The 18,729-nt window shown below is 47.0% G+C and overlaps 1 protein-coding gene across 1 annotated transcript; it reads left to right on the top strand.

The window, feature by feature from the left end:
• Positions 1–7,353: 7,353 nt before the first annotated feature.
• Positions 7,354–18,537, top strand: LOC115543949 (inositol hexakisphosphate kinase 2). The gene is made up of 5 exons (XM_030356661.1): positions 7,354–8,400; positions 11,665–11,857; positions 13,895–14,073; positions 14,748–14,923; positions 15,378–18,537. The coding sequence occupies exons 1-5, from the start codon at positions 8,124–8,126 to the stop codon at positions 16,068–16,070; spliced, it is 1,518 nt and encodes a 505-aa protein (XP_030212521.1). The 5' UTR covers positions 7,354–8,123; the 3' UTR covers positions 16,071–18,537.
• Positions 18,538–18,729: the final 192 nt, after the last annotated feature.

The raw sequence follows: 18,729 nt of genomic DNA, 5'->3' as shown, positions 1-18,729 counted from the left end.
CTGACATCGGTGACGTTGCGCGGTCGTGGGAAGTCTCGGATAGCCTCCAGGTAACGGCTGCATGGCCGTACGTCGGACATGGTGATTGTGAAGCCCGCGAAGTCCACCGAGGGTGCGGCGAAGACAAATTTTTCCGGGTTGAGGATGATTCCGTTCCTGCCACAAACGTCCAGCCATTGTGCCGCCTGGAAGTAACTCTCCTCAACTGTATCAGCCCACAGGAGTGTGTCGTCCACACACTTGGTCTTGTTGCCGATGTCCGCAACCACCTCATCATAGCGCCGTGAGTAACCGTCTCCCGACGCTATGTACCCCTGTGGCGCCGAAAGGTACCGGTAGCGCCCCCACGGTGTGATGAACGTCGTCTTGTGGCGGTCATCTTCATGCAGTGGGACGCTGTGGTAGCCATTCCAGGCGTCGAATACAGTCTTGCATTTCCCACTGGGCACCTGTCTCGCCTGGTGGAAGGGAGATTGCGTGTGGTGGGTCTCACGGAGCGCATGCTTGTTCAGTGCTTGGAAATCGACGGTACGTCGTGGCTTGCCGTTCTTCTTTGCGCAGATCACCATGCGGTGACACCACGTCACTGGCGTGCCAATGGGCACTTCTTCCAGCACGCCAAGACGAACGTCCTGGTCAAGGCCCGCCTTCACCTCACCTTGCCAGTGTATGGCGACTGGGATGGGGGTGTGGCAGGCGACCGGCGTTGCATTCTCATTGAGCATGAGACGAAGAGGTGGACCAGACATTCTCGGCAAGGGCTGTTGGGGACATGTATTGAATGTGCTCTGAGCGTATAGTCGAAGTAAGTGTTTCCGTAGAGCTCCCCTGTTAGCCTCCGTGGCCGGCATGGGGAGCGTGGTTGGCTTGGTCGGAGGTTCGGCACGCCGCGGGCAGTCACATGGGTCTGAGGTCGCAAGGTTGACCTCCCCGAGTGTTGGGAACCTGTCTGAGATCATGCCCAGGTCCACACAGGCTGTACGAGACAGGAATATACGGTCTGAGGTGTCAGTCACGTACGCGATCTGGCGCGTCTCCGATCTCCGGGCGTCGCTGCTGTTACCAGCGAACCTGACGACGGCGGCCCCGAGGATCCGTATGCCTTCATTATTCGCGGCCTTCATGGTCATGGATACAGGAATGAGGTCGTCTGTGTTCAGGCCCATCTGTTGGGCGACCTTGACGCCGATCAGGCAGCTCTGGCACCCCGTGTCAGCCATGGCAGGCAGGGTCACAGTGCGGGTGCGTTTCCGGAGGTCGAGGCCCAGTGCTTTGTAATCCTCGTTTTCAATGCTGAGTGTGAGGTGGATGTATGGCTGTGAGTTGGACGGGCGCTTCATCCACTTGTCACACATGTCATCATACAGGTGGTGAGCGAGGGGGAGTGTGCTTACCATGTCGGCGGTGCTGGTAAGTGTGCACAGCTCGCCGAAGGCGGTCGCCTGCTGTTCGTCGCACACCCAATCAGTCTCCTCCGGTGCGGGCCTAGATGACCGGCCACCCAGGCAGGCCTTGTCGAGGTGGTTTTGACGGTTGCATTTCCGGCATGTCTTGCCGTACGCGGGGCACTCGGCGCGCCTGGCACGCCACTGAGGCGTCTTGCCGTGGCCTGCCTCGCCGCAGTAGATGCACGTCCCCTCGGCCTTGACCTTGGATTGCTCCGCTCTGGCGCCCCCTCTGGCGCGGACGTCCTGCTGCTTCCCCCGTCGATATGAGCTGCTGATAGAGTCCGTGCTCTGAGGGTTAAGCAGGCGTGACGCTGAGCGCTTTCCGGACTCTTTGGCTTCGATGTACTCTATTATGTCCTTTAGTGGCATATCCTGATTCTTTTCGCCAAGCAGATCGAGCTGTATTTCTTGGTCTGCTATGCCGCGGGCGATCACATCGCGCAATATTTCCTCTGTGAAGTCATTGACTTGGTCACACCCCTCCTTAGTGCATGTCATTTCGTATTTACACGTGCCTGCCTGCCCCTTTAAGCGAGCATGAAATGATCGGATGGGCTCTTCGTGTCCCTGTCGCATGTTAGATAGGGCCACTCGAGCTACCATTGTGTTTTCTGCACGGACAGAGAGTGACCTTATGACCGGGAGAACGTCCTTTTCATCACTGTCCACTAGGCTTTTGCCTGCAGCACGGGTGAGGTCTTTTCTCAGATCCTCCTCACAGCACTCCAGCAGTTGTGTGACAACATCTGATCCAATTAATTTAGTGCCCCTCTTGTACTCACCCCAGCGGGTTAGGAAGTATGACCAGGTCTCGGCTGTTCCAGCCAATGCTATGGACGGGCGCCTGAGTTTCTCCACTTTGCCGTTTGCGCGCGGTTCCCTGGGGACTGCAGTGTGTGTGGTCGCGTGTATGTTCAGCATGGCCACCACCACCGCTACTTCCGCATGTGTAGCCACATAGTCACACTCCTCGATAGGGCAAGGCACATCCATCCTTGGTTCCACAGTTTTATAAAAAAATATATATTTTTTTATTTTTTCATGCGCTCATATATTCAGGTTCCCGGGCGACGTTACTTGTAAATACACTCGCGGCCCACTTGTTCGTTTGATCGCATTTTTTCGCGACGTCGGAGGTGTCTGCTTGGCTTCATCCAGGTGTTTGGTTATAAATAAGAACAACTTTCCATTTGTTGAATGAAAGATAGCAGTGAAATGACAATAACCAAACATGTCATGAGCAGCTAAAGGTGCTGGTATGTTTACATCTAAATAGTCATTAACTTCCGGTTCCGTTATGTGTAACAACATAGAGGTCCATAGTGCAATATTCCCTAGTACATATTCAAGGCCTCTATGTGGCGCTGGTTCTCCACCAAAAAAAGAAGTTGAGGCGGAGAATGCGTATCAAGCCTGCGCGCTGTATACAAACATAGAGTCGAGGATGATAAAGCAGTTGTTAAACCGAATCTAGATCAAGGGTCTCAAACTCATCTTACCTGGGGGCCGCTGGAGGTAGAGTCTGGGTCAGGCTGGGCCACAACAAGTATTCCACAGAAAACATTTCATAGTGGTCAGTGGAAACCGGGACACTTTAGCGTCCTTTGGCTTTTGTCGGGACTCAGGACACACAACTCAAAATTGGGACTGTCCCGGCAAAACCGGGACATCTGGTCAGTGGTCACCCTATCACAAGTGATAAAAAAAAGCGTGGCAAGCGACTCAGCAAAAATGTGCGTTTGACAACAACACGCGGGCCGCAGTAACACTAAACTTTGATGTCAAGTAGGGGGCCACAAAATATCATCCCGTGGACGTAAATTGGCCCCCGGGGCTGCGAGTTTGAGACCCCTGTTCTAGATTGAGCAGAAAATGCTTTACAGTCTAATTTACAGTTAGTAGGGGAGAGCCAGGTCGATTGAAACACGGGACAATTGAAACACAGCGATTTCCTCGAAAACCACGCAAGTCTTTGCGTTACCAAGTTCAGCACCAGTCACTAAGATCAGCACGCAAGACTGACTAACCCCGGGAAATTTTGTGTAATGACGTCATACCGTTCAAATGTTATCCCCGCAAACCTGTTTTTGAGTGAGGCAAGTAAAATCTTCTGTGAGGTAGTTTTTTTGTAATAAACAGTTGTGTTTTTTGTTTCATGGCAATGTCAGAGTTTTGAAGTTAAGAGGCAAAAAAGGTGCCAGTAGTTGCTGTCGGGACGATTGAAACACTTGTTTGTAATTTCCCGCACGTCAAGTTTGTTTACAATAAATAACAGGATGTTGAACTATGTATCCCTTAACATGACTTAGGACAGGGAAATAGGTAAATTAAATGATATATAGTCGTCCAACTGGTATAAAAGAAGAAAGGTGAGTTTTAATCGAAACTTGCATCTTGACAATTATGCACAGTACAAAAATATTAAAATTACTTAAAATATTTTTGAGCTATTTAAATTATGAGATATTATGTGAAATTTTAGCAATGACGAGTACGCTAGTATGCTGTCCGGTATGTTGCATAAAAACCAGAGTAAGGTCAATAGTTTCTGTTTAAAATATGCTGTTTCATTCGTCCCACATATGTGTTTCAAACGTCCCGATAGGCGGGGCGTTTAAAACAAGTGTCAACTTACGTTCAAAGTAAAAAAACAGCGCGATCATCCAACATGTATTAAATTATACTTGTATTATGCCGGCCATGCATTCCTTTGAAAACTGTTAAACGGCGCCGGGCAACATCAGGGAGAGATTTGCTTCCGCGTCATGGGAGCCAGCCACGCCCTAGTGCATGACGTGCTGAATGCAGAAATATTCTCGTTGTCTAGCATTGTTAGCATTGTAGCTTCATAAGCGAGAGGTCTGTCTACACATCCCTCGGAGACTTTAAGTGATAAAAAGTAAAAGGAAAACCTCGGACACGAGAAGTTAACGGAGCCGTGCACTGAGCCCTTTCGGATGCCGGACCGAAACAACATTTGTTTCACTACGACTCCTTCAGCTGCCCGACCCTCCTTCTTCCGCAAAAAAAACAAAAAAACAACGGCTAATAAAACGCTTGAGGTGATTTCTGGGCCCCTGGAATCGAGGGACCCGTCCACAGCCCACGTAAACAGCTGCAATACCAGTCTTGGCCACTGAGCACTGGTGGATTGCGGAAGTATGCACTGCTCCAGGGGGGCTGATCCTAACACGAAAACGCAGGGCAGTTTTTTCTATTTTTTCACCCTCGGACCTGGTTTCAAAAAAGTGAAAACGCCTGATCCGTCTCGTCTGGACCGTCTGCCCAAAGACTTCTGCGTTTTCACAAAAAAATCGTTTCCGTGTGGACGGGGCCTTATAGCGGTTTTCACCCCTTTGGACACTCTTGTCCTCATCTTGCCCTCCAAAAAAATCTTGTCAGAAAGGGAAATCATGTTTGCTATGTACTAAACTTATTGATTGCTCTTCCTATCATTATCACGCCATTACTACTTATTTTTATAATTTGTAACTGAGTAACTAATTTAGTAACTTTTTGGGAGAAGTTACTAATAACTGTAACTAATAACTCTTTTTTAAGTAATTTGCCCAACACTGGTGGTAAACGATCAGGTCAGTTGTAGCAAGCGACCACTTTTGCGGGTGTAGTAAACGTTTCCATGGCACCAGTGAGCTCCACCAATCAAAGACGTAGGGTTACACTTTAAGATTGTTGGTAGTGTAGTGCTTCTATATAACATCATGAATAAAACATGTATACCATCGTTTCACAATATAACGGTGCGTGGTAAGGCTTTTAATCAAAAGCTCTATGGAGAAAATTAATGAGATCTTTCCTTCCGCAACCACAGTGTTGCGCTCTATAGGGCCTCCCGGCTCTGCAGGTATACATATTCTCCTTTTGGTTTCCACACTCCCATTGACTTTAGAATGAATGTGCAATGATTTGCACAAATATTGAATCCGAGTTTTACTTTTCCACAAAAACCTAAAATGTATTTTTGTCCATACGAATTATGTAGCATGACTATCTAACATCGGCTTGTAAACTATTGGGTGGATTCGCCGATCAAGTGACCAACGTAGTTTTGAGAAAATCTCTTTTTCTCTTTTTAATTTTGAGACAAATGTCTTGCTCTCTCTCTCTCTCTCTCTCTCTCTCTCTCTCTCTCTCTCTCTCTCTCTCTCTCTCTCTCTCTCTCTCTCTCTCTCTAAATTCAATAGATTCAATTCAATTAAAAAAAGTTTTATTAGCCTGATAAATAAACAATTTACATTGCCAAAGCAGGTGAACAATAAAGAGGTCAAAGTATAAAACGTTAAATACAAAATATATATACATATAAGATATTATACAAGTACTCAATATATAAAAAGTACAATGTTGGATTTTATAAAAAAAGAAATTAGTATTTTCTATAAACAGAAAAACTAAAGATACACTCTAAAACACAATATTTACAATATGGAGGTTGTGTGCAATAGTTTAATCAATGTGGGAAAAAAAAGAGTCCAGGCGGGAGTTTGAGGTCCTTCTCTCATCACAACTCTCTCTTTAACTGTGTGCGTGTGCATGTGTGCGTGTGGGACGTCCTTAGGGGGGGGGGTAAATTAGGATGATTCCAGGGGCGCAGCACTGACGGGGGCGCCCCAGAGGACACTGGTGGAATTATTAATGCAAAAAAAGAAAAAAAGTTTTATTTTTCGGATTAAATCATCAAATTAAGGTGTTTTGTTGTAGTTTGTTTCTCAATTTTTACAAAATCATTAGAAAGTCTTCACCCTATTATCACCCCTCTCGTTTGTCATTATTTGGTACAGCCCAAGTCTTACGCTACTGCAGAGCAAATTAGCAGCCAGGCAGATCATTGTGAAGCAAGTGCAGACTGCTAGTGTCTTAAACTAGCAGTCTAATGTCAGTTTGTGTGTATCCCGGTCGGTGAAATGAAGAAGTCAGGTTGTCAGGGGAGGAAAGAGAGAGAGGAAAGAGCTCAAAGCGGTCGACAGTTCGTCACCCAGTTTTATTTATTTTTAACAGTCCATACTGCTTACCAGCATGATGATAACATTTATGGAAACAGATTTTGAATACTTTGATTGGCTGCATTACAATATTAGCAGACATTAAACTAAGGATACTTACATTTTAGCTGACTTTTAAGTTTTAAATCAGCTAAAATTACAAGTAGTCTACCCTTAGATTAATAGCTACTATTTATTGTAGGCTAATGCAGCAAATCAACACATACAAATACATATTTAGTCATGCCCAGCTCAATCCAATCAAATAGACTGTTGACAACATTGTTTAATATGTTCAGATAATTATGAGACATATTCTGAATTATATGATGTATCTTAGAGTCAGGGCCCTCTTCAAGCCATGATGAACCCACAGAAGAAACCAGTGAGGTTGAAATAGAAGAAGGGGAGAAGGAGGACAGTCTAAGTAGAAGCAGCACTGTCACAGTCTATTATCTTATTTCTGTCTATAGTAACTACAACCCAGGTAAATGTGTAACTAAATACTAACTAACTATCTAGTGTACAAAGTAGCCTAGGTAAGTAGATAGGTTTATCATTTTGTTATTCAGTTGTTATTCATTTTCTTCTGATGATAATGACTACCCAATTTTGACCCAGTATTACCCAATATTGAATGATTATTAAATGTGAATGAATATATAACATAGAAATGTAGGCTATATATACATTTTTTTTTGATGAAAGTATATATATTTTTTGGGTTGGGTGGGGGGGGGCTCCATAACTGAATTTTGTCAGGGGGCCCAGAATTCCTAGGGACGTCCCTGCGTGTGTGTGCGCGTGTGTGTGTGTGCGCGTGTGTGTGTGTGCGTGTGCGTGTGCGTGCGTGTGCGTGTGCGTGTGTGTGTGTGTGTGTGTGTGTGTGTGTGTGTGTGTTTGCTAACTCGCTCTCTGCATACTCGCTCTCCCCTCCCCCAAGCCTCCTCCTCCTCGTCTTTGTTTGCTCTCTCCTTTCCCTCGAACGTTCACCGGTCAACGCTCTGCTTCTACCTCTTCTGATTGGCTGATCAGGCAGACAGTAGGCGGGCTCAGGGCCAAAAATCTGCTCTGCCTCTTCTGATTGGTGGGGGTGCAGGCTCAGCGTCACGCAGCAGGAGGTCTAGTGTAGAGCGAGCTGAGCTGTCAGACACTCTGAAACTGCAGTGGAGAAATCAGTAGGACCTATCTCTCTCTGCCACTGCAGCAACGGACTAAACTCCTAAGCCGTTTGTTTTGGACTCTAAACCGACGGGGAACACGCAGGAGTCCAACTGCTACTCAAGGACACAAAAAAGGAGAAGTGGACACAGCTTCGCCGAGCTGAGCCCTTTTTTTTTCCATCAAATCTTCGCTTTCCTGCGTTGCTTTGTTGTTTCACCAGGAGGACCCCTTCCCCCCTCTCTGCAACAACCAACAGCCCCTCCACGGAGTACACGGATGGGCGAGTCCTGCTAGCAACCACAACACCTGAACCAACGCACATAAAGCACCTTCTCCGGCAGGCCACACTGTATCTCAGTTAGTAGCTCTGCGTGCGTGGTTGTGTGCGCGTGCACGTCTGTGAGCGTGCACAGCTCCTCTTTGCCCGGAGACGACTCCCTGGCACGGTGTGTGTGCACGCGTGCAAGGAGGCTAATGCCAGCGGTAGCGTGGTCGGGACCAGAGGAGGATGAGTCCGGCTGTGGATGCTCAGGGCCGGGGGGGCTCGGGCGCAGAGCCGCCGCAGAAACTACTGCAGCCGCAGCAGCCGCAGCCACAGCCGCAGCCGCAGCACTGCTACCTGGAGAAGGGGGTGATGCTTGAGCCCTTCATCCACCAGGTGGGGGGGCACTCGTGCGTGCTGCGCTTTGGGGAGCAGACCATCTGCAAGCCCCTCATCCCCCGAGAGTACCAGTTCTACAAGAGCCTGCCGCCGCCCATGAGGGAGTTCACCCCGCAGTACAGAGGTACAGTACACAACACAACACAGAGGTACACACACACACACACACACACACACAGTACACAATACAGCGGTACAGTTCACAACACAGGTACAGTACACAACACTGGGGTACAGTACACAACACTGAGGTACAGTACACAATACAAAACGGAGGTACAGTACATAACACGGAGGTACAGTACACAACACGAGACGGAGGCACAGTACACAATACAGAGGTACAGTACACAATACAGAGGTACAGTACACAATACAGAGGTGCAGTACACAATACAGGTGCAGTACACAATACAGAGGTACAGTACACAATACAGAGGTACAGTTCACAATACAGAGGTACTTTACACAACACGGAGGCACAGTACACAATACAGAGGTACACAACACAGGGTTGCAGTACACAACACAGAGGTACAGTGCACAACACAAGAGAGGTACAGTACACAACACGGGTTCATGTTTAACGAACTGATTGGGTTGTGTGGCTGTTGTTGAATTCTGTTGGGTGGCAGTGGTTCGTTTCTGTTGTGTGGCTGTTGTTCATGTCTGTTGTGGGGCTGTTTTTCCTTTCGGTTGTGTGTCTGTTCCCCTTCATCATGTTAGCCACCACTCTCTCACAATATTAATAAGTAATTGGGTGTAATGATTACAGTTCCTCTTATTTGCTTTGGCTCATTTCTTGAAACAACAAGTGTTGACATTCTCAGACTCCACCTGCATTGGTCAATGTTGCTTCTATGGTACAGCACAAAAGCATGCATTACTAACTCATAACTCATAATTCAAAACAAAGCTATTGTTTCAGATAAAAAAGAAAACTCAAAATGAACCCCCTACGCATTCTGTAAACAATGGTGGTCAAATGTTTAGATGTTGGGTAAGTATGGCAGTGGACCCTGGAAATGTTCCTTTCATCCACATCTCAGTCTTCACAGACACTGAATGTTTTCTCTACTAGAATGACATTTTTGTCTAGCTATCTGAATGCTGTTGTGTATCAAACGGAATGATAGCAATCCTTGAACAGTTCAAGGATTTACATTACACACTTTGCACTCACATTTCCAACAATGGAATCAATCAGACAATCAAATCTGTGCTTAGTGGTCTGGAGGTTTGCAGATTTTGTTTTGAAGATGTTTATGATAATTTCAGAATTGTCTCCACTCTCCACTCCCAGATGTGGAGGAGACATAGATAACCCGCTCCTTTAGAAAGGAGGCTTTTACATGTTAAACACCATGTCAACAACATGTCTCCAAAAGGGCCTCAATATGTATTTTATTTTGACCTTAGACCTTTTCTTTGATTGTTCATGTTTGGTATATAGCCTGCAATTTACACTTCCTTCTCTGCTTATATATGAGGAATACATCAATGTACATTTTGTTTAAAAAAAAATGCTTATTGTGAAGCATACAGTTAAAAAATATAGATATATTGTTATTATTAATATTCTTAATTGTATTATTGTTATAAGATTATTATTTGATCTTTATTATAAATTATTCTCTTTATATTTTATTATTTATAGATATTTTCTTGATGTGTCATTGACTCTTATGGATTTATGCAATGCATGCGAGCCAGTATCTTCGGGTGCATGTTTTGCCATTTGTCACTTTTTTGGGTGCGCCCTGTGGATTGGACAGGTGTCACCCTTTGGGTCATGTGATATAAGTCATCTCACCCATTTTTTTCAATGCCTGATGGAGATCCCTAGAGATGTAAATGTTGCCTGTTAATAAATCCACTTCTTGAGCATTTAAACAGTGTGCAGACCATCCCTTTTTTCTCATTTCAGAATTGTGCCAAGCAATTGAGAAAAACGATCTTGCCATCCTTTATTTGTGTCGTATGTTGAGGACTTGACCAGCTGAGGGTACTGTAGCAGGGACTCCTTAGAACCCCCAGGTAGCCTATATAGACGATGTATGTAAGATGCTACAAGCGAGAGGGTATAGTTGCGTGGCCGCTGGCCAGGTGTTTCTGTTCCAGTCTCTCGGCGGATCCTGCCTGACCTGGTTACACCCTACACAGGGTTGTCCCTTTCTGGTACTTATGTTACGAAGGCAACACACAGAGAGAGACAGAGAGAGAGAGAAAATGAAAATGAACAACACAATACCAAAAATGTAATAACGCACACTGGATGTATGTGTTGACGTAATGGACGGTGTCCCTTTACAAGGTGAAGCAGGAAGTACCAGATATGTGAACTGTTGGTGGACCGGTTAAGGTTTATATGCTGTGCTCTGCTTAGTCAACAAAACAGACACTCTGACACAACGCACCAAATGCACATACTCGGCAGATATTTTCCACCACTCTAAATGATTCAGAGCGCGTGGCAGGTGATATCTGAGATACGGTGACATCAGCCAGTAGGAAAAACACGGGTGCGGGGCTGTGAACAGACGAGGGCTGTAGGGTAGTCTTCCCTCAGCCTGCGTCCTACCTGCCTACTGGTCTGTCCTCCTGGTTGGAAACCAAACACAGCCCTGATTCGCACAAGCCCCTTGGGAGCATGGGGGGTGGGGGGGTGGGGGTGTGTGTGTGTGTGAGTTTGTATGTGTGTGCGTGTGTGTGCACGTACAGAGGGTGTCGGGGGAGGGGCTTCCTTTACCTCTTTAATATCTTGTCTCTGGCTTAATGTGTCTCATCTGGCTTCCCATATACCACTATTAAAGTTTGATAGGACCCACATGAAATTATGTTTATTAGCATTCGTTTTTCGAGTTTAGGTTCTCGATTTCCATGTCAATACATGGATTTATACTTCGGAGTTTTTATTGAAATATTGCTCATCGTTCTTTCCCATTCCCACGGATTCTGAATGCTTGAAATTAGAAAGTGCTGTAGGAGTCAAGAAGCGTCTGTGTGTGTCTTTAAGGGGAGTTGAGAGAAGCACTGCACGTTTAATTTTACTGTCTCACCAGCTTTACAGTAGAGGGTTTGAATGCCCACAACTTTATATTGTTTAATCTCTCTCTATGTCTCTCTCTCTCTCTCTCTCTCTCTCTCTCTCTCTCTCTCTCTCTCTCTCTCTCTCTCTCTCTCTCTCTCTCTCTCTCTCTCTCTCTCTCTCTCTCTCTCTCTCTCTCTCTCTCTCCGTCTCTCTCTCTCTCTCTCTCTCTCTCTCTCTCTCTCTCTCTCTCCGTCTCTCTCTCTGTCTGTCTGTGTCTCTCTCTCTATCTGTCTCTGTCTGTCTGTCTGTGTGTGTCTCTCACTCTCACTCTCTCTGTGTCTCTGTGTTTCTCTTCAGGTGTAGTCTCTGTGAGCTTCGAGGAGGATGACGAGGGTAACCTGTGCCTCATTGCCTACCCGCTCCACAGCGACCAGGAGACCAAGGAGCTGGCGGTCGATAGCCAGCCCAAGAACAAGATTCTCCAGTGGGTGAACGACAACCAGGCCATGGAAGTCTGCAGCCATAACTCCCAGAAAGACAAGGACGAGAGGTGAGAGGGAGAGAGGGGAGGGTGGACATAAGACGGCGGGTAGGAGTGCCTATCTTTAGAGTTGTCCCACAAATCACACTTAAGATTGATATATACAGGCTAAAAGGTCTTACTGGTGGGGTTTGCCGTCAGACCCGGGGTAATTATAATAATATATAATTAATAAATAAGCAGCTTTTCAAGATAACACCTGGAACAGGCAATTTTAACTAACCAAATATTAAAAAATAAATAAAGTGCTAAACAACATTGTCAAAACAACAACTGAGCAGTCAAATAATTAGTGTAATTTTAACTATACAAATATTAACAAATTAAATAAAGTGCATGTCTAACAACAACTGAATATATTCAAAATGTATATATATATTTTAGATCTTAAAAAATTATTGATAAATATATTCACTTTCTTTCGCTTCATGTTTGTTTAAAACAATCATGCTGCTGGAGAATGGCATCTGTAAGCGTGATAACACCAACGTGGCCAGCACTAGTAAACTAAAGTGTCTGCAAAGGTTTCAAATCAACACTTGTCAGACTGGCCTTACCAATATCTTGGTAGAATATCTCAACAGAATAACATAGGACTGCTGGATTAGGGTTAGAGAGAATGCTATGTCTCCAGGATGGTGACGGGAGCGTGTGGAGAGCTGGCTCACACTGACGTAAAGGCTGATGCAAACAATCCAGCGAGTTACTGGAGGCTGGCAATGCTCCTGAGAACAATATGTCAACAACAGTCACGCACAGGGCTCCTCCTAGCTACTAGGACAGCGTACTATACTAGCCCATTATGCTGCTATTAATACTGCTACGGTGACACCACAGCACAGGGCGTTGGCATCGGGACAAAGGCTTCACAGGACCCAAGATAAGCACAATGGTTCCCACACACACACTCAGACAACCACAGGCACACACCCGTGCTACCTCACGGCGATAGGCCCCAGCTGCAGAGCACAGTCCCGTTCCAAGTGCCAGGGCCACGGAGTAATATCACACTCAACTCTTTGTAGACCAGTCAGGAATCCAACCCGTGCACTTTCTGGCAAACGACACCTGCGTGAGCGCACGTGTCACTCATGAAGATATCCGGAGGTGCGGACTTGTACTCAACGCAGAGGTGAAGGGACTATAATGTCTAGCATTGTTTAGTAGAAGTGAGAGAAGTTATATAGTGGTCACCCGGGTCCTGTATAACAATCAAAACCATGAATTAACAGACCTCTTTTGTGTTTCTTCTCTTTGAGTTATTCCTTGCCCTTAAGAGATTTCAGGTTTAGGGTTTGTGTTGTAACATGTTGCCTGTGAAACCCTTTGAGACTAAATGGGATTAAAGGCCCCTGCCGACTAGGAGCCTTTCAAAGTCGGGGATGACTTTGGCGGTTCAAACTGCACGTCATGCCTCGCTGTTGGGTCCGTACTGCGACTGGGACCTTGTGGGGGTTACACACATGATTTTATCTGAAACAAGCATTTCGAGCACAGTTACAAGCCTGTGTTTTTGCTGGTAAAAGGACAGCAGTTGTTTGAGCCATTTCTAATTCCAAAATAATCCTGGGTTTGTGTTTGTCAAAAATGGGTCCTCAGACCCAACATTACATGACAATCAGTATCACCTCCCCCCCCCCCCCGCTGACTGTTTCAGCCCTTCTATCGGGGGGATTGTCGCCTAGTGTCAAGGTACCTTAAGGGCTTTACCAATACCATGGACTTAAGCGGTTGTTGTACTTCTGGAAAGAGGGAGTAATTGATCAAGAGTGTGATACAGTGTTTCCTCAATCGTCACCATATTTGGAAGTTACCGGGATTTCCCCGCGTACGTGGGCGGAGACAAAGGCATATAAGATCTAAGAAATCTGCATATCACAGATTTAACAATTACCCAATAAGTATCACAGATAAACATTGCCCAATAATAAATAATAAATAAAGTAAAACATAACCCAATAATAATAAACCCAGAGATACATGCCCTGTTTTTCCCTTGTATTTTCCTGGTAAAAGCGGACTCCTAATCCTTCCATGTGGTTCCAGTGTCCAGCGTCGGGCGGAGAAGGTGGAGCTGGAGTGGCTGCAGCAGGCGGAGGTGCTCTACTACCGGCTGGAGCGCAGCAAGAGCAGCGCCCTCACCCAGCACAACCCCTGGAGCCTCCAGTGTCACCAGAAGCACCTGCAGACCATGAAGGACAACGCTAAGCAGCGCAACCAGTACCGTATCCTTCAGCTGCCTGCGTGTGTGTGTGTGGGAACTTAACCGTAGCATACCAGCAACCTGTGTTAACCTCCATACGATTTAATAAAACAGAACGTTAGTAGAGGAGGCCTAGAATCATTTTGTCTTATAAGTGTGGAGAATTGATGCTGTCCAAGGCCCTTCACAGTCTCACATCGAGAATTTATTTGACCGGTTCAAATCCCATCGACTGATAACCCGTCAGATAAACGGTCAATAAACGAGCTTAGCCCTTGGTGTGGAGGCCCAGTGGGGCTCAATGGTCCCCCCAGAGCTGGGCTTGTTGTTGTCTTGATACCTAGCCATCAAGGTGGCCATGGTCTTGCCCATCGGAGAGTAATTCCTTTTAGAGAGTTGTTCTCTCTGACTCCAGCTTCACATGCTCCAATGACAGGCCTGGTTAAAAATAGCCCTGGCCCCCTATCATTGGATATGGTTTGATGAGGCTCGATATCGTATGGGATGTTGTGATCTCCTTTGACTCCTGATAGTCTCTTTGCCGTGTCCAGGTCACTGCTAATGTTATGTTATACAGTCAGTGGGGGGGGGGGGGGTCCTGGTGTGAGTGAGGTTGTTCTGCTTTGGGGCGGCGCGGTCACGTCCGAAACATGGGGGTGTTGTCCCTTGACCCTTGACCCCCCGGCCTCCTCCCAGGGTTCATCCTGCTGGAGAACCTGACGTGGCGCCATGCCGTGCCCTGCGTGCTGGACCTGAAGATGGGCACGCGGCAGCACGGAGACGACGCCTCCGAGGAGAAGAAGGCCCTCCACATGCGCAAGTGTCAGCAGAGCACGTCGGCCACCATCGGGGTCCGGCTGGGGGGCATGCAGGTAGACCTCTGGGGGGTCTCCCCCCCCCCCCCCTCCCAGGAGGACGGGGGCGGTGGAGGGCTCAGGCCACTCTCTCAGCCGTCTATGGGACCTGATTACCTCACTGCCTCGTCGCCCTGGTCCCACCGGGCTCAGGGAGGCTCGGCTTGAGAGGGAACTCAAACGAGTGTGTTACGCAATACACTACCGTTCAATAGTTTGGAAACAAGAGATTACATTTTTTAATCATAATCATAATATTGCATCAATATTGACAACATGAATCTGGTTCCTGTTTACCAGCAATCAAACCAAAGTGTGTTTTCTACTGAATTAACTGTTGAGCGTCCCAATAACTCTGACCGTCTCTCTCGCTCTCTCTCTCTCTCTCTCTCTCTCTCTCTCTCTCTCTCTCTCTCTCTCTCTCTCTCGCTCTCTCGCTCTCTCTCTCTTTCCCCCCCCCCCCCCCCCCCAGGTGTACCGCTCGGACTCCGGCCAGCTGATGTTCATGAACAAGTACCACGGCCGTAAGCTGAGCCTGCCGGGCTTCAAGGAGGCCCTGTTCCAGTTCTTCCACGACGGGCTGCGGCTGCGCGGCGAGCTGCTCTCCCCCGTCCTGCGGCGGCTGCAGCAGATGCAGGCGGCGCTGGCGGCGTGCGAGTCGTACCGCTTCTACTCCAGCTCGCTGCTCATCATCTACGACGGCGAGCCGCGCCCCGGGCACGCGCGCCGCCGCCGCCGCTCGGAGCACGGGCTCTCCGAGGAGGAGGAGGAGGAGGAGGAGGAGGAAGACGAGGACGAGGAGGATGAGGACAAGGCGGGCGACGAAGGGGCGGGAGGGTTGGAGGAGGATAACGAGGACGGCGAGGGCGAGGAGGTCAGCGTGGCGGGAGCGCTCGGTTTCGCGCACGGCTCCCCGCCGCCCGGCAGCGCAAGCTGCTCCGGCGGCGGTGCCAGCGGCGGCACGGCAACCGGCCGGCAGAGGGCGGGCCCCTCGGACCCCCGCCGGCCCTCGGTGGACGTGCGGATGATAGATTTTGCCCACACCACGTGCCGGGACTACCGGGAGGACAGCGTGGTCCATGAGGGCCAGGACAGCGGCTACATCTTTGGCCTCCAAAACCTGATCACCATCATCTCAGAGCTGGAGGAGCACAGCTCCGACTAGACCCCACTGCACACACACATGTACACAGCCTTACATTACAAAGACACACACACACACACACACACACACACATATAGAAACACATAGATGCACACACACATATAACCAGCCTTACATGCACACATACACACACACAAACACTCAAGCACACTTTTGATTCTTCTTGGAACAAAAGTGTGACTGGTCTCTGCACAAGGGGAGAGGTTGTACCTGGGGTTTTGGTGTCTCCGGTCCGGTTGTGTCGAGGAGACCCCCAGCCACCTGACGGTCTCCCGGTCAGCATGTTTGGTGCTTCTTTGCGTCACATTCACGCGTGTTCGTCTTTGGGATACTAAGGGATTCTTTTTTTCTGCTTTGTTTCAAGTTGTTAACTTTTAAGGTTCAAGGTTTATAAACCCCGAAGCTTGACACTACCTCCTGCAGATCGGCCCCAGCCTATCTAATAGGCTCAGTAACATCTCAATCGGAGTAATATCCCACTCAAAACGCTTTTTAGACCAACTGAGACTCTAACCCTGGCCCTTTCTGGCTGAAAACCCCCCGCGTTGGTGCTGGTATCGTTCTGGAGGTTTCCCGATAGTGTTGGTCTAAGGGATTTGGTTCTTGTGTACAGTGACTAAGCCAGCGTCCAATGACTGGCACCCCTTCCTATTCTTTTTTTGTTTTGTTTGGTTTTATTTGTTAACTTTAGAAGTTCTCGGTTAAGTCCTCCTAGCTTCATGTTTATCACAATAGAGCATCGCTGACGTCAGGGACAATAACAGCCCCTTCTCGACCCATGCATCCTTCCCCATGTCTCATTCCAAAGAAAGCGGCAGACATTTGGTTGACCATCCCGCACATGGACACTGGGTGCCTGTTGTGGGCCGTGGTACAGACAGACAGACAGACAGACAGACAGACAGACAGACAGACAGACAGACAGACAGACAGACAGACAGACAGTGGTGGGTTTGGTATTGAGGCGGTGGATGGCAGAAGGCCCCATGGTCTGTCTCCTCCTTCTGATCCCTCCTCCAGCTCCTTTTCATCCAGCCCTCCCCTCAACCCCCCCCGCCCTACATTTTGAAGAGACTATATTCATATAGAGTTCAGAAACAGATCCTATAGAGTTATTTATTTATTGACTTGTTTCCTAAGATAAAACTAAAAACAAAAGCTAAAAACAAAATAAGAATGTCAATGAAGGACACTACATTCCATGTTATTAATGTGACAATAATGATATTAATAAATATTGTTATTTAACATGTTCCAGATACCTCTATCTTGTATATCTGTGTTGTCCACAGCTGGTCAGAAGGAGAAATAAAGACTTGGTTTGTGGAAAACCATCTTGTCTTGTTATCTATTGTCAGGCAACTCCTTTAGTTTGTGTGATGATGATGATGATGATGATGATGATGATGATGATGATGATGATGATGATGAAGATCTGCAAGAACTGCAACTCAATATTTCTTGAGTGCCAATCCCATGACTTGCTGAGTGGAAAAATTGTTGAAGCGTACCATTGCGCGTCTGCTAGCAGCCCTGTTTTTAGTAGCATGTGACAGATCTGCTCCAGGATTATAATGGCGTATGGGTCTAAAATAGCACTGTGGGTCATGTTTTTAATTGTGTCTGTCCCACCCCTAATAGTCCTCTCTACTTTTACATAATAACATTGTTCGTAGGATATATGGCATTATTTCTAATATATGAAGAGCCAATAGCTCCCAAAGGCTGGTTTTGACTAAAAGTATTGTTTGGGAAGGGGTTTGCTCTGAATGTGTAGTTCTCTAGTCTATTCAACATTGAAAAAATTCATCTAAATAGACATCCACCAAGATAAGCAAATGATTGTATGTATATGTGTCTATTCCTGGGTGGGCAGTGGTTGTTTGGAGTTCATTGGATAACGCTGTTATCAAGTGACTTGGTGGTGATGTAGGCCAGCTTCTGGTGCTCTGGGACAATCTGGAGTCTTCCGCGTAAAGACGCTCAGTGCTAATCTGTAGCTAAAGCCAGCTAGATGAAGTGCTCTAGGCTGTGTGTGTGCGTGAGATGTGTGTGTGTGAGATATTTTGTTATACTGCCCTGTTTAATGCAAATCGGATGTATTTTTAATGCTGGAAAATGGACAGATAAGAGAGATGTTGACGGACTGACAATGTAGAGTGAGCGAGGTTCCCTAAGCTGGAGCAGAAGACCGATGTAGGGTTAGTCAGGTGGTGGTGGTGATGGGGGGGAGGCACTGTGGGAGTTGTGTAACAGCACAAAGGTCAGTGTGTTGTTTGTGCACTCATTCTGTCATCCTATTGTGTGGTTGTTTGTGTCATCATAATAATCATCATTTTATTAGATATAATATATTTTATCTATCAAGTTTATATCTATATTTCATACAAATGTATGTGTGGAGGTATTGTAAGTCTATATATATATGTGCTTTTCAATACATACATTAAACCATACACGGGTGTTATGCATGATTCAGATTCCAGTTGATATTGTCGGTTCTTTGCGTTTGTGTGACTGCGTGTGTGACTGTAGGACTGGCCCCTTTCATGTTTAGGATTGCATGTTGCATGGAGTCCAGTGGCAAGCAGCGTTTAGCATCACTATGGCAACAGTGACAGGGTTATGTGCCTCAGCTGGAATCAGCAGGACAGAAGAG

This window comes from Gadus morhua, chromosome 1 (assembly GCF_902167405.1).
Source record: "Gadus morhua chromosome 1, gadMor3.0, whole genome shotgun sequence".
Lineage (NCBI taxonomy): Eukaryota > Metazoa > Chordata > Actinopteri > Gadiformes > Gadidae > Gadus > Gadus morhua.
This window is presented reverse-complemented; position numbering and strand designations above follow the sequence as displayed.

Bases quoted from the DNA above. Each gene is read 5' to 3' on its own strand.
- LOC115543949 (XM_030356661.1), top strand. From the start codon at position 8,124: ATGAGTCCGGCTGTGGATGCTCAGGGCCGGGGGGGCTCGGGCGCAGAG. The intron at 8,401-11,664 runs GTACAGTACACA...GTTTCTCTTCAG, and splicing joins GTTCACCCCGCAGTACAGAG to GTGTAGTCTCTGTGAGCTTC. The intron at 11,858-13,894 runs GTGAGAGGGAGA...ATGTGGTTCCAG, and splicing joins CAGAAAGACAAGGACGAGAG to TGTCCAGCGTCGGGCGGAGA.